The 22698-nt window shown below is 49.4% G+C and overlaps 1 protein-coding gene across 2 annotated transcripts; it reads left to right on the forward strand.

Moving 5' to 3' along the window:
* Positions 1-10801: 10801 nt before the first annotated feature.
* tmed7 (transmembrane p24 trafficking protein 7) lies at positions 10802-22000 on the forward strand. Of its 2 annotated transcripts, none has more exons than XM_077237678.1 (4): positions 10802-10852; positions 11077-11243; positions 18672-18917; positions 21401-22000. In XM_077237678.1, the coding sequence occupies exons 2-4, from the start codon at positions 11085-11087 to the stop codon at positions 21635-21637; spliced, it is 642 nt and encodes a 213-aa protein (XP_077093793.1). In that variant the 5' UTR covers positions 10802-10852; positions 11077-11084; the 3' UTR covers positions 21638-22000. The 2 variants fall into 2 exon arrangements, with proteins under 2 accessions (XP_077093793.1, XP_077093794.1); XM_077237679.1 differs by having other exon boundaries at positions 10837-10960.
* Positions 22001-22698: the final 698 nt, after the last annotated feature.

Genomic DNA, 22698 nt, shown 5'->3' on the forward strand with positions numbered 1-22698 from the left:
CTAACCCTGGGTCAGTGAGGGGCCTAAGTCTAACCCTGGGTCAGTGAGAGGTTCTAAGCCTAACCCTGGGTCAGTGAGAGGGCCTAAGCCTTACCCTGGGTCAGTGAGAGGGTCTATCCCTAACCCTGGGTCAGTGAGGGGCCTAAGTCTAACCCTGGGTCAGTGAGAGGTTCTAAGCCTAACCCTGGGTCAGTGAGAGGGCCTAATCCTAACCCTGGGTCAGTGAGAGGGCCTAATCCTAACCCTGGGTCAGTGAGAGGGCCAAACCCTGGGTCAGTGTGAGGGCCTAAGCCTAACCCTGGGTCAGTGAGAGGGCCTAAGCCTACCCCTGGATCAGTGAGATGGCCTAAGCCTAACCCTGAGTCAGTGAGAGGGTCTAATCCTAACCCTGGGTCAGTGAGAGGGCAAAACCCTTGGTCAGTGTGAGGGCCTAAGCCTACCCCTGGATCAGTGAGATGGCCTAAGCCTAACCCTGAGTCAGTGAGAGGGTCTAATCCTAACCCTGGGTCAGTGAGAGGGCAAAACCCTTGGTCAGTGTGAGGGCCTAACCCTAACATTGGGTCAGTGAGAGGGCCTCGTTCTCACGCTGATCAAAGCCCTGTCTTCTGGACATCACCAGCTATAGTTGCTGTGTGAGTAAACCCAAAGTCCTTTTAGGCAAGTCATGCCACTCGGCCACCATCTTGGCAACGCCTCCAGGCAGCTATTTCGGACTATCAAGACCAGGCTCCTATCTAAATGAATGGGCAGAGAGTCAGAACTGCACTTTCACTGGTCACGGGACATAAAAACTGCATGTATAGAAACAGCAGTAAAATATGATAAAAATCGCTGAAAAAGTTTGATGACTTTGCCCCAAAATAAGGTTAAAAACACCTTTTTCCCCACAGGTTATACTTTATCGTCTCCGCTGTCGCAAACTTCAACTGTGCGCATGCATCAGTGGAACCAGACGATAAGCTTAAATGTTTCCCGGCTTGACTGTTAAAAGCAGACGATTGGCTTTCCAGCGGGAGGGGCGGGACATGTGCACACAACCGCCATCTTTGGCGTTACGGGTTTTCCCTATATAGTTGTATTGAGGATTGAGGAAGTGGCATGTCTCTATATAAATTGTATCTGGTAAACCTCACTCCTCTGATCTCAGTAGGAGCTCTAGTGACAGTGTCAGGACTTGAGTTTGAGCATTGCTCTTCCTGCTTTGTCTCTTGGTTATGTTTCCCTGTATATCTCCACAGCTGCACTGTAATCAGCGCTCTTACACACTCCTCACCTGAGTCCCCAGCGCTCTTACACACCTCTCACCTGAGTCCCCAGCCCTCTTACACACTTCTCACCTGAGTCCCCAGCGCTCTTACACACTCCTCACCTGAGTCCCCAGCGCTCTAACACATTCCTCACCTGAGTCCTTAGCACTCTTACACACTCCTCACCTGAGTCCCCAGCGCTCATACACACTCCTCACCTGAGTCCCCAGCGCTCATACACACTCCTCACCTGAGTCCCCAGCGCTCTTACACACTCCTCACCTGAGTCCCAAGCGCTCTAACACACTCCTCACCTGAGTCCCCAGTGGTCTTACACACTCCTAACCTGAGTCCCCAGCGCTCTTACACACCTCTCACCTGAGTCCCCAGCGGTCTTACACACTCCTCACCTGAGTCCCCAGTGGTCTTACACACTCCTCACCTGAGTCCCCAGTGCTCTTACACACTCCTCACCTGATTCCCCAGTGCTCTTACACACTCCTCACCTGAGTCCCCAGCATTCTTACACACTCCTCACCTGAGTCCCCAGTGCTCTTACACACTCCTCACCTGAGTCCCCAGTGCTCTTACACACTCCTCACCTGAGTCCCCAGCGCTCTTACACACTCCTCACCTGAGTCCCCAGCTCTCTAACACACTCCTCACCTGAGTCCCCAGCGCTCTTACACACTCCTCACCTGAGTCCCCAGTGCTCTTACACACTCCTCACCTGAGTCCCCAGCGCTCTTACACACTCCTCAACTGAGTCCCCAGCGCTCTTACACACCCCTCACCTGAGTCCCCAGCGCTCTTACACACTCCTCACCTGAGTCCCCAGCGCTCTTACACACCCCTCACCTGAGTCCCCAGCGCTCTTACACACCTCTCACCTGAGTCCCCAGCGCTCTTACACACTTCTCACCTGAGTCCCCAGCACTCTTACACACTCCGTACCTGAGTCCCCAGCGCTCTTACACATTCCTCACCTGAGCCCCAGCGCTCTTACACACTCCGTACCTGAGTCCCCTGCGCTCTTCCACACCTCTCACCTGAGTCCCCAGCGGTCTTACACACTCCTCACCTGAGTCCCCAGTGGTCTTACAGGCAAGGCAAGGCAAGTTTATTTATATAGCACATTTCATACACAATGGTAATTCAAAGTGCTTTACATAGAAGAAATTAAAATAATCAAAAGAAATCAGAATAATTAAAACAGTTTAGAATAAAAGATAAAATACAGAAATCAGAATAATTAAAACATAAAATAAAATACAGTGCAAACAGTCGGACGAACAGTGGCACAGTACTCATTCAGTAAATGCACAGCTTTTTTACACACTCCTCACCTGAGTCCTCAGCGCTCTTACACACCTCTCATCTGAGTCACCAGCGCTCTTACACACTCCTCACCTGATTCCCCAGTGCTCTTACACACTCCTCACCTGAGTCCCCAGCATTCTTACACACTCCTCACCTGAGTCCCCAGTGCTCTTACACACTCCTCACCTGAGTCCCCAGTGCTCTTACACACTCCTCACCTGAGTCCCCAGCGCTCTTACACACTCCTCACCTGAGTCCCCAGCGCTCTAACACACTCCTCACCTAAGTCCCCAGCCCTCTTACACACTCCTCACCTGAGTCCCCAGCGCTCTTACACACCCCTCACCTGAGTCCCCAGCGCTCTTACACACTCCTCACCTGAGTCCCCAGCGCTCTTACACACCCCTAACCTGAGTCCCCAGCGCTCTTACACACCTCTCACATGAGTCCCCAGCGCTCTTACACACTTCTCACCTGAGTCCCCAGCACTCTTACACACTCCTCACCTGAGTCCCCAGCATTCTTACACACTCCTCACCTGAGTCCCCAGCGCTCTTACACACCCCTCACCTGATTCCCCAGCGCTTTTACACACCTCTCACCTGAGTCCCCAGCGCTCTTACACACTTCTCACCTGAGTCCCCAGCACTCTTACACACTCCGTACCTGAGTCCCCAGCGCTCTAACACATTCCTCACCTGAGCCCCAGCGCTCTTAAACACTCCGTAAATGAGTCCCCTGCGCTCTTACACACCTCTCACCTGAGTCCCCAGCGGTCTTACACACTCCTCACCTGAGTCCCCAGTGGTCTTACACACTCCTCACCTGAGTCCTCAGCGCTCTTACACACCTCTCACCTGAGTCCCCAGCGCTCTTACACACTCCTCACCTGATTCCCCAGTGCTCTTACACACTCCTCACCTGAGTCCCCAGCATTCTTACACACTCCTCACCTGAGTCCCCAGTGCTCTTACACACTCCTCACCTGAGTCCCCAGTGCTCTTACACACTCCTCACCTGAGTCCCCAGCACTCTTACACACTCCTCACCTGAGTCCCCAGCGCTCTAACACACTCCTCACCTGAGTCCCCAGCGCTCTTACACACCCCTCACCTGAGTCCCCAGCGCTCTTACACACTCCTCAGCTGAGTCCCCAGCGCTCTTACACACCCCTCACCTGAGTCCCCAGCGCTCTTACACACCTCTCACCTGAGTCCCCAGCGCTCTTACACACTTCTCACCTGAGTCCCCAGCACTCTTACACACTCCGTACCTGAGTCCCCAGCGCTCTTACACATTCCTCACCTGAGCCCCAGCGCTCTTGCACACTCCGTACCTGAGTCCCCAGTGCTCTTAGACACTCCTCACCTGAGTCCCCAGCGCTCTTACACACTCCTCACCTGAGTCCCCAGCGCTCTTACACACTCCTCACCTGAGTCCCCAGCGCTCTTACACACTCCTCACCTGAGTCCCCAGTGCTCTTACACACTCCTCACCTGAGTCCCCAGCGCTCTTACACACTCCTCAACTGAGTCCCCAGCGCTCTTACACACTCCTCACCCCAGCGCTCTTACACACTCCTCACCTGAGTCCCCAACGCTCTAACACACTCCTCACCTGAGTCCCCAGTGCTCTTACACACTCCTCACCTGAGTCCCCAGTGCTCTTACACACTCCTCACCTGAGTCCCCAGCGCTCTTACACACTCCTCACCTGAGTCCCCAGCGCTCTAACACACTCCTCACCTGAGTCCCCAGTGCTCTTACACACTCCTCACCTGAGTCCCCAGTGCTCTTACACACTCCTCACCTGAGTCCCCAGCGCTCTTACACACTCCTCAACTGAGTCCCCAGCGCTCTTACACACTCCTCACCCCAGCGCTCTTACACACTCCTCACCTGAGTCCCCAACGCTCTAACACACTCCTCACCTGAGTCCCCAGTGCTCTTACACACTCCTCACCTGAGTCCCCAGTGCTCTTACACACTCCTCACCTGAGTCCCCAGCCCTCTTACACACTCCTCACCTGAGTCCCCAGCGCTCTTACCAGTAAACACAAACCAACTCCATGGTTGAATGGACAAACTAGATCCCTAAGAAGGGAATGTAGAAGATGTGAACGGAAATGGAAGAAAGATAAGTTGCAAATCTCCTATGAAATGTTGAAAGACTCGCTGTCTAAATTTCAACGGGCTGTAAAATCTGCTAGGACGAGCTTCTTTGCAAATGCTATTGAGAAAAATCGCCAAAATCCGCGATTTCTTTTCTCAACAATTGATTCTGTTTTGAATCCTAAATTAGAGGCACCTCCGGTTCTGTCAATTGATTTATGTGAAAGTTTTTCACACTTCTTTGTCGATCGCATATCAGAAGTTCGGAATAATATACAGCAGTGTACATTTGTGCCATCATATGCACTAGAAACCATCGTCAATTTATCGCAATTTTAGCCTATTTCTATCTATACTTTTAACATCATTGTTTCTAAGATGAAGTCTACATCTGCTCCCCAAGACATTATTCCAACACCTCTGTTAAAGCAAACCATAGAATCAGTTGGCCCATATATGGTTTCTATAATAAATAAAAGTTTACTTTCAGGGATTGTTCCTGAGTATTGTAAACATGCTGTAGTCCAGCCTTTGCTGAAAAAAGAAAATCTAGATACGAGCGCTCTTTGCAATTATAGACCTATCTCAAAACTTCCATTTCTGGCAAAGATCTTAGAGAAATGTGTTCTGATTCAATTAGAGGTATTTATTGATGAAAATCATGTTGGTGAAGTACTTCAGTCAGGATTTAAGAAGCACCATAGCACAGAAACAGTGTTATTGAAGGTTTTTAATGACATCTTTTTGGCCACCGATCAAGGGAATGTGACCGTTCTCCTGCTGTTGGATCTCACAGCGGCGTTCGATACGGTTGACCATAATATTCTTATATCCCGGCTTGAAACATGTGTAGGCATTTCTGGAAATGCCTTAAATTGGTTTAAGTCCTATCTCTTAAATAGACGATTCTCTGTTCGTATGGGTGACTGCACATCAGTTTCGAGATCTTTATCATGTGGCCTTCCACAAGGGTCCGTTTTAGCACCACTTCTTTTTTCTTTTTATATGCTCCCTTTGGGCTCAATCTTGCGTAAATACAGAGTGTCATTCCACTGCTATGCAGACGATACACAGCTGTATATACCACTTAAGTCAAAGGACTCCACTGCCATGGAAAGATTGTTGGCATGTTTAAATGAAGTCAAGGCTTGGATGTCTACAAATTTCCTGAGCCTTAATGAATCGAAAACAGAATTGATTCTTTTTGGTCCCTCTGATCTTGATAACACAGTTGAAACCGAGCTGGGTCCTCTGAGCCTGTTTAGAAAACAACATGTAAAAAATCTGGGGATGATTTGTGATAGTGCACTTAAATTTGACAAACAAATAAATGAAATCGTTAGAACAAGTTTTTCTAAATTGAGGATGATTTCAAAAATTAAGCCTTTTTTATCTCACAAAGATCTGGAAAAAATAATTCATGCATTTATCACTACAAGATTAGATTACTGCAACTCGTTATATTATGGTGCCCAAAATAAAGTTCTAGATAGACTACAGATGGTCCAAAATGCGGCTGCAAGATTGCTGACAGGCACTCGCAAATTCGATCATATTACTCCGGTGTTAAAATCATTACATTGGTTGCCTGTCACTTTTAGGATTCATTTTAAAATTCTGCTATTTGTATTTAAATCTCTACATGGGTTAGCCCCATCTTATATTGCTGATCTAATACAGGAACAAAAGTCAATGAGATCGCTACGATCATAATTTAAAAAACGTCTTGCTGTTCCTCGGTCAAAGATGAAGACTAGAGGGGATCGCGCATTTGCGGTCGCAGCCCCTAAACTATGGAACAGTTTACCTTTATATATTAGGGACCTTCCTACACTCAGTCAGTTTAAAATCCATCTGAAAACATATTTTTTTATGATAGCGTTCGATTAAGATAAGTGTGAAGGGTGCTAGTGTCATTTTTTTATAAATATATGTTGTTGAATGTTTTTATTAAGTTTATACTACCTATTTAGATATATGGATATATATATATATCTTTTATTTGTCTTTTCTCTGCTCACTGTTTTACTGCTTGTACAGCACTATGGTCAACTGTGTTGTTTTATTCAGTGCTTTATAAATAAATTTGAATTTGAATTTGAATTCTTACACACCCCTCACCAGAGTCCCCAGCGCTCTTACACACTCCTCACCTGAGTCCCCAGCGCTCTTACACACCCCTCACCTGAGTCCCCAGCGCTCTTACACACCCCTCACCTGAGTCCCCAGCGCTCTTACACACCTCTCACCTGAGTCCCCAGCGCTCTTACACACTTCTCACCTGAGTCCCCAGCACTCTTACACACTCCGTACCTGAGTCCCCAGCGCTCTTACACATTCCTCACCTGAGCCCCAGCGCTCTCACACACTCCGTACCTGAGTCCCCAGCGCTCTTACACACTCCTCACCTGAGTCTCCAGCACTCTTACACACTCCTCACCTGAGTCCCCAGAGCTCTTACACACTCCTCACCTGAGTCCCCAGCGCTCATACACACTCCTCACCTGAGTCCCCAGCGCTCTCACACACTCCGTACCTGAGTCCCCAGCGCTCTTACACACTCCTCACCTGAGTCTCCAGCACTCTTACACACTCCTCACCTGAGTCCCCAGAGCTCTTACACACTCCTCAACTGAGTCCCCAGCGCTCTTACACACTCCTCACCTGAGTCCCCAGCGCTCTTACACACTCCTCACCTGAGTCCCCAGCGCTCTAACACACTCCTCACCTGAGTGCCTCAGCGCTCTAACACACTCCTCACCCCACCGCTCTTACACACTCCTCACCTGAGTCCCCAGCGCTCTTACACACTCCTCAACTGAGTCCCCAGCGCTCTTACACACTCCTCACCCCACCGCTCTTACACACTCCTCACCTGAGTCCCCAACGCTCTAACACACTCCTCACCTGAGTCCCCAGCACTCTTACACACTCCTCACCTGAGTCCCCAGCGCTCTTACACACTCCTCACCTGAGTCCCCAGCGCTCTAACACACTCCTCACCTGAGTCCCCAGCGCTCTAGCACACTCCTCACCTGAGTCCCCAGCGCTCTTACACACTCCTCACCTGAGTCCTTAGCACTCTTACACACTCCTCACCTGAGTCCCCAGCACTCATACACACTCCTCACCTGAGTCCCCAGCGCTCTTACACACCTCTCACCTGAGTCCCCAGTGCTCCTACACACTCCTCAGCTGAGTCTCCAGCACTCTTACACACTCCTCACCTGAGTCCCCAGCGCTCTTACACACTCCTCACCTGAGTCCCCAGCGCTCTTACACACTCCTCACCTGATTCCCCAGTGCTCCTACACACTCCTCACCTGAGTCCCCAGCACTCTTACAAACTCCTCACCTGAGTCCCCAGCGCTCTTACACACTCCTCACCTGAGTCCCCAGCGCACTTACACACTCCTCACCTGAGTCCCCAGTGCTCCTACACACTCCTCAGCTGAGTCTCCAGCACTCTTACACACCTCTCACCTGAGTCCCCAGTGCTCTTACACACTCCTCACCTGAGTCCCCAGCACGAATTAGGGTTAGGACCTAACCCTATCCTCCAGCCATTCAAATATGGTTATATTTAGTCTTGTCAAGTTCTCTGGTCCTCAACCATTTTATGATTTGCCTCTGTTATTGGACCTTTGCCTGTACCTGGATTATTCTGCCCTGTTCCTTGGACTGTGATTGCTGGTTCTGACCCTGCCTCTTGACACTCTCCTGTCTCCTTGGACTACGGGATCGTCTCTCCTAATGCTCGGTGGCTCGACTGCCTGATCTAATATTGTTTCCTTTTACTTTGATGTTTGTCCAGTAAACACTGTTGGATCTGCTCTTGGGTTCGAGCCGGTTCAGAGACGGTGCTGCAGTCTTCAGCCTCTTGCTGGAGCGCCTGACTCTCACGTCGGAGACCCGGGCGGAGGGGACACACACTTATGATGGTCTTCAAAAAACTTACTGCCATTCACTGCCATTATAAAGCTTGGAAGAGCCAGGACATTTTTAATATAACTGATTAATATAAATGATTGTATTCGTCTGAAAGAAGAATATCATATACACCTAGGATGACTTGAGGGAGAGTAAATCATGGACTAATCTTCATTTTTGGGTGAACTATCCCTTTAATTCAAAGGAAAACAAGATTATTTTTCTGACTCCACTGACATATATTTGTTCTTGTATTAAAAACAAACTCACTTCATTTTGATACATTTTTCAGTCTTAATATCTTCAGTCATTTTGCTTCACCAGTAAATGTATCTTGATTTAAGAATGTTTAGATATTTGTGCTGGAAAACGAGACAGAAACACTGAGGAAGAACATCATTCGTCTGCAGTGAATGTTGATCCTCTTCAGTGGATTCCTGCAGTCAGATTTTGTAGTTGTGATTGTTTGCTATCAGGTTATGCTAACAACCAGCCAGAGCCAAACACTGCCCAATGCCACATCATCAGATCATGAGGAGACTGAGGGGACGCTGCCCTCTGGTGGACACACACACACACACACACACACACACACACACACACACACACACACACACACACACACACACACACACACACACACACACACACTCGCATGAGGAGACTGAGGAGATGCTGCCCTCTGGTGGACACATCCACACCCACACACACACACACACACACACTCACACACACACACGCATGAGGAGACTGAGGGGATGCTGCCCTCTGGTGGACACACACATATACACACACACACACACACTCATTCACACACTCACATGAGGATACTGAGGGGATGCTGCCCTCTGGTGGACACACCCACACACCCACACACACACGCATGAGGAGACTGAGGGGATGCTGCCCTCTGGTGGACACACACACCCACACCCCCCCCCAACACACACACCCACACTCGCATGAGGAGACTGAGGGGATGCTGCCCTCTGGTGGACACACACACACACCCACACCCACACCCACACACACACACACACACACACACACCCACACACACACACACACACACCCACACTTGCATGAGGAGATTGAGGGGATGCTGCCCTCTGGTGGACACACACACACACACCCACACCCACACCCACACACACACACACACACACACACACACCCACACACACACACCCACACTCGCATGAGGAGACTGAGGGGATGCTGCCCTCTGGTGGACACACACACCCACACACACACACACACACACACACACACACACCCACACTCGCATGAGGAGACTGAGGGGATGCTGCCCTCTGGTGGACACACACACACACCCACACCCACACCCACACCCACACACACACACACACACACACACACACACGCATGAGGAGACTGAGGGGATGCTGCCCTCTGGTGGACACACACCCACACCCACACCCACACACACACACACACACTCACATGAGGAGACTGAGGGGATGCTGCCCTCTGGTGGACACACACACACACACACACACCCACACCCACACACACACACACACACACACACACACACATACACACACACACACACACACACACACACACACACGCATGAGGAGACTGAGGGGATGCTGCCCTCTGGTGGACACACACACATATACACACACACACAGACTCACTCACACACTCACATGAGGAGACTGAGGGGATGCTGCCCTCACACACACACACACACACATTTTTAAATCATAGAAAAATTGCTGTTACTTTTGCTTTATTCCAATGCAACTGACCAAGTAAAGTTGACAGCTTTATAATGTCATCGACATCGAAAGGCTCTGCTGCTCATCTCTCATAATTGCGTCTTACGCAAGTTTCTCTATGTTTTGCGGCATTTAAAAATGATTTTAAAATTTGATTTCAATTCTTAAAACAATTAAAAAGGCGGAGTGCCTTGAAACTCTCTAAATTACTGGCAGTGGCAATATTTATTGACCCCCCCCCCCCCCCATTTATTTTGTTATAACTTGCTTTTCATATATTTATTGTATATTATTATTATGTTGTCTTATTGTTAATGTGTTTAACAATGATAATGTGTTACTGCCTATTTGTTATTTGAAATGATTTAATTTTTTAAAATATATTAATTAATTAAAAAAAAATCATGATTGCGCCGTGACGTTTAGTGACGTAGTTACGCACGTACGTGCAACGTCAGCTATCAACAAACTTCCTGCTTCCGGTTAAGGTTTCGAGGTAAGCTGCACTGATCATTAGCCATCGTTATTTGCTGAAAAGTCGATGTTTTACTCCGTCGAATCGGTCGATCCGGTCACATAAGAGCCGCGGGTGTGTTTGATCTGGGTGAGCTCGGGCGGAACCGAGCCGATAGACATACGGGTTCGTGTTGACAATAAGTCAATAAGACAATAACTCACTTCATTGATCTGCTTCCTGTGTGTTATTGTGTGGATCCTTAGGCCTGAAGATGTGGTCCGGGTTCGGGTTCGGGTCCGGGCTCTTGTTGCTCCCACTGATGTTCGGTTGGATCTGCGCGTCGGAACTGACGTTCGAGCTCCCGGATAACGCCAAGCAGTGCTTCTACGAGGACATCACCATCGGAACCAAGTGCACACTGGAGTTCCAGGTACCGGATGCGGACTGACTCCGGATTCAAACAGGCTACGTTAACATGCAACCAAATTATCCGTTAGTAAATGGATTGACGGCTCGATCGAACTAAAACACCTTCATGTAAACGAAGCCTGTGTGTGTGTGTGTGTGCAGGTGGTCACTGGCGGACACTAATGTGTGTGTGTGTGTGTGTGTGTGTGTGTGTGTGTGTGCAGGTGGTCACTGGCGGACACTAATGTGTGTGTGTGTGCAGGTGGTCACTGGCGGACACTAATGTGTGTGTGTGTGTGTGTGTGTGTGTGTGTGCGTGCGTGCAGGTGGTCACCAGCGGACACTAATGTATGTGTGTGTGTGTGTGTGTGCAGGTGGTCACTGGCGGACACTAATGTGTGTGTGTGTGTGTGTGTGTGCAGGTGGTCACTGGCGGACACTAATGTGTGTGTGTGTGTGTGTGTGTGTGTGTGTGTGTGTGCAGGTGGTCACTGGCGGACACTAATGTGTGTGTGTGTGTGTGTGTGTGCAGGTGGTCACTGGCGGACACTAATGTGTGTGTGTGTGTATGTGTGTGCAGGTGGTCACTGGCGGACACTAATGTATGTGTGTGTGTGTGTGTGTGTGTGTGTGCAGGTGGTCACTGGCGGACACTAATGTGTGTGTGTGTGTGTGTGTGTGTGTGTGCAGGTGGTCACTGGCGGACACTAATGTGTGTGTGTGTGTGTGTGTGTGTGTGCAGGTGGTCACTGGCGGACACTAATGTGTGTGTGTGTGTGTGTGTGTGTGTGTGTGTGTGTGTGTGTGCGTGCAGGTGGTCACCAGCGGACACTAATGTATGTGTGTGTGTGTGTGTGTGTGTGTGTGTGTGTGTGTGTGTGCAGGTGGTCACTGGCGGACACTAATGTGTGTGTGTGTGCAGGTGGTCACCGGCGGTCACCGGCGGACACTAATGTGTGTGTGTGTGCAGGTGGTCACTGGCGGACACTAATGTGTGTGTGTGTGCAGGTGGTCACTGGCGGACACTAATGTGTGTGTGTGTGCAGGTGGTCACCGGCGGACACTAATGTGTGTGTGTGTGTGTGTGTGCAGGTGGTCACCGGCGGACACTAATGTGTGTGTGTGTGCAGGTGGTCACTGGCGGACACTAATGTGTGTGTGTGTGCAGGTGGTCACCGGCGGACACTAATGTGTGTGTATTAGAGGATGACACGGGAGTGGATTTTCACTCCTGTCCCGTCCCACTCCCATAGAAAGAAATCTTGTCCCGTCCCACTCCCAGACCAAAGTTTAAAAAATAATCCCATCCCATCCCGCTCCTGTTTAAACTGACTCCCGCTCCTGTACCGCTCCCATATACGGCAATTTTCGCTTGATGAACGAAGCGATGCTTGCCTGATTCTTTCCCGAATTTGCCTTGCAAGTGTGCTTCTTCAGACCGCTCGTCCCTGAATCACTGGCGTACTTGAGACTAAGCATGTCTTACAAGCAGCGTACATTGTGCTATCACCGTCACATTCTACTCTCATAAACTTAATTAATATTTCAGAATTTCCGACCAGTTCTGTGAACTTAATAGACATGTCATTACTTCTGACTTTGCGCTGTAAATCATTTTTTGCCACATCGACTTCTCCGCGGCTGTTAGCTCCCTCCATCACTGCTCTTTGAATTTCGGCGGTAAGCCGTGACAAAAAGCACTGATGGCTTCTGGGACGGCTGGGTCGTGTAGTTATTTTTTAATTGCGTTACATTGTAGGCGTATTAAAAGGAAACTACAAAATGATGCATTTACTTTTTTCTTTTTTTGTCGTCTTTGCTATTGGTTGATTCCCGCTCCCGTCTGCTCCCGTTAACCATTTATCCTGTACCGTCCAAATCCCGTGATTGATAGCAAAGATGACTCCCATCCTGCAGGAATCCCACGGGAATCCCCTGACCCGTGGGATTCCCGAAAAAATGTCAGCCTCTAGTGTGTATGTGTGTGTGTGCAGGTGGTCACCGGCGGACACTAATGTATGTGTGTGTGTGTGTGTGTGTGCAGGTGGTCACCGGCGGACACTAATGTGTGTGTGTGTGTGTGTGTGTGCAGGTGGTCACCGGCGGACACTAATGTGTGTGTGTGTGTGTGTGTGTGCAGGTGGTCACCGGCGGACACTAATGTGTGTGTGTGTGTGTGTGTGCAGGTGGTCACCGGCGGACACTAATGTATGTGTGTGTGTGTGTGTGTGTGCAGGTGGTCACCGGCGGACACTAATGTGTGTGTGTGTGTGTGTGTGTGCAGGTGGTCACCGGCGGACACTAATGTGTGTGTGTGTGTGTGTGTGCAGGTGGTCACCGGCGGACACTAATGTATGTGTGTGTGTGTGTGTGTGCAGGTGGTCACCGGCGGACACTAATGTATGTGTGTGTGTGTGTGTGCAGGTGGTCACCGGCGGACACTAATGTGTGTGTGTGTGTGTGTGTGTGCAGGTGGTCACCGGCGGACACTAATGTGTGTGTGTGTGTGTGTGTGCAGGTGGTCACCGGCGGACACTAATGTGTGTGTGTGTGTGTGTGTGTGCAGGTGGTCACCGGCGGACACTAATGTGTGTGTGTGTGTGTGTGTGCAGGTGGTCACCGGCGGACACTAATGTGTGTGTGTGTGTGTGTGTGTGCAGGTGGTCACCGGCGGACACTAATGTGTGTGTGTGTGTGTGTGTGTGTGTGCAGGTGGTCACTGGCGGACACTTATATGTGTGTGTGTGTGTGTGTGTGTGTGTGTGCAGGTGGTCACCGGCGGACACTAATGTGTGTGTGTGTGTGTGTGTGTGTGTGTGCAGGTGGTCACTGGCGGACACTTATATGTGTGTGTGTGTGTGTGTGTGTGTGTGCAGGTGGTCATCGGCGGACACTTATGTGTGTGTGTGTGTGTGTGTGTGTGTGTGTGTGTGTGTGTGTGTGTGTGCAGGTGGTCACCGGCGGACACTAATGTGTGTGTGTGTGTGTGTGTGTGTGTGTGCAGGTGGTCACCGGCGGACACTAATGTGTGTGTGTGTGTGTGTGTGTGTGTGTGCAGGTGGTCACCGGCGGACACTAATGTGTGTGTGTGTGTGTGTGTGTGTGTGCAGGTGGTCACCGGCGGACACTAATGTGTGTGTGTGTGTGTGCAGGTGGTCACCGGCGGACACTAATGTATGTGTGTGTGTGTGTGCGTGTGCAGGTGGTCACTGGCGGATACTAATGTGTGTGTGTGTGTGTGTGTGCAGGTGGTCACCGGCGGACACTAATGTGTGTGTGTGTGTGTGTGTGCAGGTGGTCACCGGCGGACACTAATGTATGTGTGTGTGTGTGTGTGTGTGCAGGTGGTCACCAGCGGACACTAATGTATGTGTGTGTGTGTGTGTGTGTGCAGGTGGTCACCAGCGGACACTAATGTATGTGTGTGTGTGTGTGCGTGTGCAGGTGGTCACCAGCGGACACTAATGTGTGTGTGTGTGTGTGTGTGTGTGCAGGTGGTCACCAGCGGACACTAATGTATGTGTGTGTGTGTGTGCGTGTGCAGGTGGTCACTGGCGGATACTAATGTGTGTGTGTGTGTGTGTGTGCAGGTGGTCACCGGCGGACACTAATGTGTGTGTGTGTGTGTGTGTGCAGGTGGTCACCGGCGGACACTAATGTATGTGTGTGTGTGTGTGTGTGTGCAGGTGGTCACCAGCGGACACTAATGTATGTGTGTGTGTGTGTGTGTGTGCAGGTGGTCACCAGCGGACACTAATGTATGTGTGTGTGTGTGTGTGTGTGCAGGTGGTCACCAGCGGACACTAATGTATGTGTGTGTGTGTGTGCGTGTGCAGGTGGTCACTGGCGGATACTAATGTGTGTGTGTGTGTGTGTGTGCAGGTGGTCACCGGCGGACACTAATGTGTGTGTGTGTGTGTGTGTGCAGGTGGTCACCGGCGGACACTAATGTATGTGTGTGTGTGTGTGTGTGTGCAGGTGGTCACCAGCGGACACTAATGTATGTGTGTGTGTGTGTGTGTGTGCAGGTGGTCACCAGCGGACACTAATGTATGTGTGTGTGTGTGTGCGTGTGCAGGTGGTCACTGGCGGATACTAATGTGTGTGTGTGTGTGTGTGTGCAGGTGGTCACCGGCGGACACTAATGTGTGTGTGTGTGTGTGTGTGCAGGTGGTCACCGGCGGACACTAATGTATGTGTGTGTGTGTGTGTGTGTGCAGGTGGTCACCAGCGGACACTAATGTATGTGTGTGTGTGTGTGTGTGTGCAGGTGGTCACCAGCGGACACTAATGTATGTGTGTGTGTGTGTGCGTGTGCAGGTGGTCACCAGCGGACACTAATGTGTGTGTGTGTGTGTGTGTGTGTGCAGGTGGTCACCAGCGGACACTAATGTATGTGTGTGTGTGTGTGCGTGTGCAGGTGGTCACTGGCGGATACTAATGTGTGTGTGTGTGTGTGTGTGCAGGTGGTCACCGGCGGACACTAATGTGTGTGTGTGTGTGTGTGTGCAGGTGGTCACCGGCGGACACTAATGTATGTGTGTGTGTGTGTGTGTGTGCAGGTGGTCACCGGCGGACACTAATGTGTGTGTGTGTGTGTGTGTGTGTGCAGGTGGTCACCGGCGGACACTAATGTGTGTGTGTGTGTGTGTGTGCAGGTGGTCACTGGCGGACACTTATATGTGTGTGTGTGTGTGTGTGTGTGTGCAGGTGGTCACCGGCGGACACTAATGTGTGTGTGTGTGTGTGTGTGTGTGTGTGCAGGTGGTCACTGGCGGACACTTATATGTGTGTGTGTGTGTGTGTGTGTGTGCAGGTGGTCACCGGCGGACACTAATGTGTGTGTGTGTGTGTGTGTGTGTGCAGGTGGTCACCGGCGGACACTAATGTGTGTGTGTGTGTGTGCAGGTGGTCACCGGCGGACACTAATGTGTGTGTGTGTGTGTGTGTGTGTGTGTGTGTGCAGGTGGTCACCAGCGGACACTAATGTATGTGTGTGTGTGTGTGCGTGTGCAGGTGGTCACTGGCGGATACTAATGTGTGTGTGTGTGTGTGTGTGTGTGTGTGTGTGTGCAGGTGGTCACCGGCGGACACTAATGTGTGTGTGTGTGTGTGTGTGCAGGTGGTCACCGGCGGACACTAATGTATGTGTGTGTGTGTGTGTGTGTGCAGGTGGTCACCGGCGGACACTAATGTGTGTGTGTGTGTGTGTGTGTGTGCAGGTGGTCACCGGCGGACACTAATGTGTGTGTGTGTGTGTGTGTGTGTGTGTGTGCAGGTGGTCACTGGCGGACACTTATATGTGTGTGTGTGTGTGTGTGTGTGTGCAGGTGGTCACCGGCGGACACTAATGTGTGTGTGTGTGTGTGTGTGTGTGTGCAGGTGGTCACTGGCGGACACTTATATGTGTGTGTGTGTGTGTGTGTGTGTGCAGGTGGTCACCGGCGGACACTAATGTGTGTGTGTGTGTGTGTGTGTGTGCAGGTGGTCACCGGCGGACACTAATGTGTGTGTGTGTGTGTGCAGGTGGTCACCGGCGGACACTAATGTGTGTGTGTGTGTGTGTGTGTGTGTGTGTGTGCAGGTGGTCACCAGCGGACACTAATGTATGTGTGTGTGTGTGTGCGTGTGCAGGTGGTCACTGGCGGATACTAATGTGTGTGTGTGTGTGTGTGTGTGTGTGTGTGTGTGTGCAGGTGGTCACCGGCGGACACTAATGTGTGTGTGTGTGTGTGTGTGTGTGCAGGTGGTCACCGGCGGACACTAATGTGTGTGTGTGTGTGTGTGTGCAGGTGGTCACCGGCGGACACTAATGTAGGTGTGTGTGTGTGTGTGTGTGTGTGTGCAGGTGGTCACCGGCGGACACTAATGTGTGTGTGTGTGTGTGTGTGTGTGTGCAGGTGGTCACCAGCGGACACTAATGTATGTGTGTGTGTGTGTGTGTGTGTGCAGGTGATCACCGGCGGACACTAATGTATGTGTGTGTGTGTGTGTGTGTGCAGGTGGTCACCGGCGGACACTAATGTAGGTGTGTGTGTGTGTGTGTGTGTGTGTGTGTGTGTGTGTGTGTGTGTGTGCAGGTGGTCACCAGCGGACACTAATGTATGTGTGTGTGTGTGTGTGTGTGTGCAGGTGGTCACCGGCGGACACTAATGTAGGTGTGTGTGTGTGTGTGTGTGTGTGTGTGCAGGTGGTCACCAGCGGACACTAATGTAGGTGTGTGTGTGTGTGTGTGTGTGTGTGTGTGTGTGTGTGTGTGCAGGTGGTCACCAGCGGACACTAATGTAGGTGTGTGTGTGTGTGTGTGTGTGTGTGCAGGTGGTCACCGGCGGACACTAATGTAGGTGTGTGTGTGTGTGTGTGCAGGTGGTCACCGGCGGACACTAATGTAGGTGTGTGTGTGTGCAGGTGGTCACCGGCGGATACTAATGTGTGTGTGTGTGTGTGTGTGTGTGTGTGCAGGTGGTCACCGGCGGACACTAATGTAGGTGTGTGTGTGTGTGTGTGTGTGCAGGTGGTCACCGGCGGACACTAATGTGTGTGTGTGTGTGTGTGTGTGCAGGTGGTCACCGGCGGACACTAATGTGTGTGTGTGTGTGTGTGTGCAGGTGGTCACCGGCGGACACTAATGTGTGTGTGTGTGTGTGCAGGTGGTCACCGGCGGACACTAATGTGTGTGTGTGTGTGTGTGTGCAGGTGGTCACCGGCGGACACTAATGTGTGTGTGTGTGTGTGTGTGTGTGTGTGTGTGTGTGTGCAGGTGGTCACCAGCGGACACTAATGTATGTGTGTGTGTGTGTGTGCAGGTGGTCACCGGCGGATACTAATGTGTGTGTGTGTGTGTATGTGTGTGTGTGTGTGTGTGTGTGCAGGTGGTCACCGGCGGACACTAATGTATGTGTGTGTGTGTGTGTGTGTGCAGGTGGTCACCGGCGGACACTAATGTGTGTGTGTGTGTGTGTGTGTGTGTGTGTGTGTGTGTGTGTGCAGGTGGTCACCGGCGGACACTAATGTATGTGTGTGTGTGTGTGTGTGTGTGTGCAGGTGGTCACCGGCGGACACTAATGTGTGTGTGTGTGTGTGTGTGTGTGTGTGTGTGTGTGTGCAGGTGGTCACCGGCGGACACTAATGTATGTGTGTGTGTGTGTGTGTGTGCAGGTGGTCACCGGCGGACACTAATGTGTGTGTGTGTGTGTGTGTGTGTGTGTGTGTGTGTGTGTGTGTGTGTGTGTGTGCAGGTGGTCACCGGCGGACACTAATGTATGTGTGTGTGTGTGTGTGTGTGCAGGTGGTCACCGGCGGACACTAATGTGTGTGTGTGTGTGTGTGTGTGTGTGTGTGTGTGCAGGTGGTCACCGGCGGACACTAATGTAGGTGTGTGTGTGTGTGTGTGTGCAGGTGGTCACCGGCGGACACTAATGTGTGTGTGTGTGTGTGTGTGTGTGTGCAGGTGGTCACCGGCGGACACTATGACGTGGACTGCCGTCTCGAGGACCCTGACGGGACGGTCCTGTATAAAGAGATGAAGAAACAGTACGACAGCTTCACCTTCACCGCCTCCAGGAACGGCACACACAAGTTCTGCTTCAGTAACGAGTTCTCCACCTTCACACACAAGACCGTGTACTTCGACTTCCAAGTGGGCGACGATCCCCCGCTGTTCCCCAACGAGAACCGGGTCACGGCGCTCACGCAGGTGACACACACTCACTCACACACACACACTCACATACTCACACACTCACACACTCACTCACACACACACACATACTCACACACTCTCACACACACTCACTCACACATACTCACTCACACACACTCACACACTCACTCACACACACGCACTCACACACACGCACTCACTCACACACTCACTCACACACTCACTCACTGACTCCTCACTGACTCACTCACTCACTCACTCTCTCTCTCTCTCTCTCACACACTCACACACACACACACTCACTCACACTCACACACACTCACTCACTCTCACACTCACACACTCACTCACACACTCACACTCACTCACACACACACTCACACTCACTCACACACACTCACTCACACTCACTCACACACTCACACACACACTCACATTACTCACACACACTCACACACACTCACTCACACACTCACACACTCACTCACACACTCACACACACACTCACACTCACTCACTCACACTCACTCACACACTCACACTCACTCACACACACTCACTCACACTCACTCACACACTCACACACACACTCACACTCACTCACACACACTCACTCACACTCACTCACACACTCACTCACACACTCACTCACACACACGCACTCACACACACGCACTCACTCACACACTCACTCACTGACTCCTCACTGACTCACTCACTCACTCTCTCTCTCTCTCTCTCACACACTCACACACACACACACTCACTCACACTCACACACACTCACTCACTCTCACACTCACACACTCACTCACACACTCACTCACACACTCACACTCACTCACACACTCACTCACACACTCACACTCACTCACACACACTCACTCACACTCACTCACACACTCACACACACACTCACATTACTCACACACACTCACACTCACTCACACACACTCACACACACTCACTCACACACTCACTCACACACTCACACACACACTCACACTCACTCACTCACACTCACTCACACACACACTCACACTCACTCACACACACTCACTCACACTCACTCACACACTCACTCACACACTCACACTCACTCACACACACTCACTCACACTCACTCACTCACACTCACTCACACACCTGGGCTTCATATCTAACACTCCAGTCTGATCGAGTGTGTAAAGCCATTGTCCGTGTGACGCTGATATTTAGGGGTGAAACGACACGTAACAAATGATAAAAGGTTAACAAAAATACACTGTTGATTAAAATCCTAAATTTGATATTACATTGTGTGTGTAAATGAATGTTCTTGGACTTGTTGCTGAAACCCAACAGTGACACCAGAATAACAATATTCATATTCTGAAGCTGAAAATACAGAATTATTTTAGATGAATATGCTTTATCTCTGTCACTGACTAGATATATTTGAAATAATGTAGGCCACTTTTTACTGGTAACATCAGATATTTGGCGTTACAGTATCAGGAGCCACAAATATCCCCCATTACATTATTATGCATTATATTCAACACTATATATAGTAGTTTTATGTATATTGTGACAGGATATATTGTTACTGATATTATGAACCAGCAGAAACTGGGATTGAACATTTCCCATAAACGGGTTTATTCAGGATGGGTCGAGGTTTACAGTGACGGTTAAAAATTCTGAATAATAATTTTTTTTGTTTCGGAAAGAGTCTTGCATCGGTAAGATTTTTAATGTTTTTAAGAAGAAGAAGTCTATTCTACTCACCAAGGCTGCATTTATTTGATTAAAAATACAAAACAAACCCAGTAATATTGTGAAATATTATTCTAACTTAAATCAGCTGTTTTCTGTGTGAATATATAATAAAGTGTAATTTATTCCTGTGATCAAAGCTGAATTTTCAGCATCATTACTCCAGTCTTCAGTGTCACATGATCCTTCAGAAATCACTATAATATGATGATTTGATGCTCAACAAACATTTATGATTATTATCAGTGTTGAAAATAGTTCATATTTCTGTGGAAACCGTCATACATGAACATTCAACAGTTTAGGGTAAGTAAGATTTTTCAAAAATCAATTCTTTGATTCATCAAAGACACATTAAATTGATCAAAAGTGACGGTAAAGACATTTATAATGTTGCTAAAGATTATTTCAAATAAATGCTGTTCTTTTGAACTTTCTATTTATCAAAGAATCCTGAGAAATAAAATGTTTCACAGTTTCCACAAAAAATGAACAGTTTTCAACATTGGTAATAATGTTATTAGATTATAATAATAATGTAGCACTACGAGCATCACGCGGTTTAGTTCCTCAGGTGATCATGTGACCTGAGGTGATCTCTGAGGTGATCATGTGACCTGAGGTGATCTCTGAGGTGATCATGTGACCTGAGGTGATCGCGTGACCTGAGGTGATCATGTGACCTGAGGTGATCGCGTGACCTGAGGTGATCGCGTGACCTGAGGTGATCATGTGACCTGTGTGCTGCTGTGTTTCAGATGGAGTCGGCCTGCGTCTCCATCCACGAGGCCCTGAAGTCTGTGATCGACTACCAGACCCACTTCCGGCTGCGCGAGGCTCAGGGCCGCAGCCGGGCCGAGGACCTCAACACTCGCGTGGCCTTCTGGTCCGTGGGCGAGGCCTTCATCCTCCTGGTGGTGAGCATCAGTCAGGTGCTCCTGCTCAGGAGCTTCTTCTCCGACAAGAAGACCACCACCACCCGCCTGGGCTCGTAGTCCAGCCGCCCGCCGCTGACGCTTATTTATTTTGTGTTGACTTTACACATGACGTGTGTGTGAACATAAGCGGATGTGAGTCGTGTAGACCCGCTCATCATCATCATCATCATCATCATCATCATCACTCATTATTACATGATGTTTCAAACGTTAGTTCAGTTTTCATAGAGCCACTATTGAATGCAAGAGAGCTTTATTTGTTGTATAAAACAGGCATCCTTGCTAATGTTTCTTAGTCATCGTTTTCTTTTCAAGACACTGGTGTAATGTGTGTTTTATAGTAGCTGTTTATTTTTTAATAGTGGTGCATTGATTTCTTTACCCTGTTTGAATGGGCTAATAAATGTGTGGAGGAACGTCTCAGTCTCTTCTTCTTAAACCCGCCGTCTCTCCATCATGTGATTCACAGCACTTCTGATCAGCGGAGGCTGAAAACGGCTTCATTTATTCCTTTCAGATCTGGTTGTGCTTGTGTGTGGTTCAGATGTGTGTACACTACAGCAAATCTCTGGTGTGAGGATTGTTTCTTGCATTGCACTGGTCCTGTTTGAGTCGCTCTGTAAAGCAGATCTCTAATGATCACTCATAATGTCTATTATGCATATATGACAGGCATCCTTGCTAATGTTTCCTAGTCACTGTTTTCTTTTCAAGACATTGGTGTAATGTCTATACATGTTTATTCAGAATTAAATCACATCTTGTCCTCTGAATGCCATATTCTTTTATTCTGGCATGAAAGCAAACATTTTCTTCCTACAGTTTCTTTAATAGTTTCCAAAATAGCACAGACACGTTCAGTATCAAGTCGAGTCTCCATTTATACAGCGCCTTAACAATATAGACCTTTTCAAAGCAGCTTTACAGTGATAATAGGAGATTACAGTTACAGAGATTGTTTAGGCTTTACAGCAGATCTAGAATAAAGTTATTGTCCAGATAAAGTTAGTTTTGATTGATTCACTTCTGTTGTAAAGATCATTAGTTATTAACTTAGCGGCCGCTAACACACACCGTTCTAACAGAAAACACACTTTTAATGTGTTCTGGACGTTCAT

This window comes from Siphateles boraxobius, unplaced genomic scaffold (assembly GCF_051911475.1).
Source record: "Siphateles boraxobius isolate OS27281-9 unplaced genomic scaffold, OSU_SipBor_1 206, whole genome shotgun sequence".
NCBI lineage: Eukaryota > Metazoa > Chordata > Actinopteri > Cypriniformes > Leuciscidae > Siphateles > Siphateles boraxobius.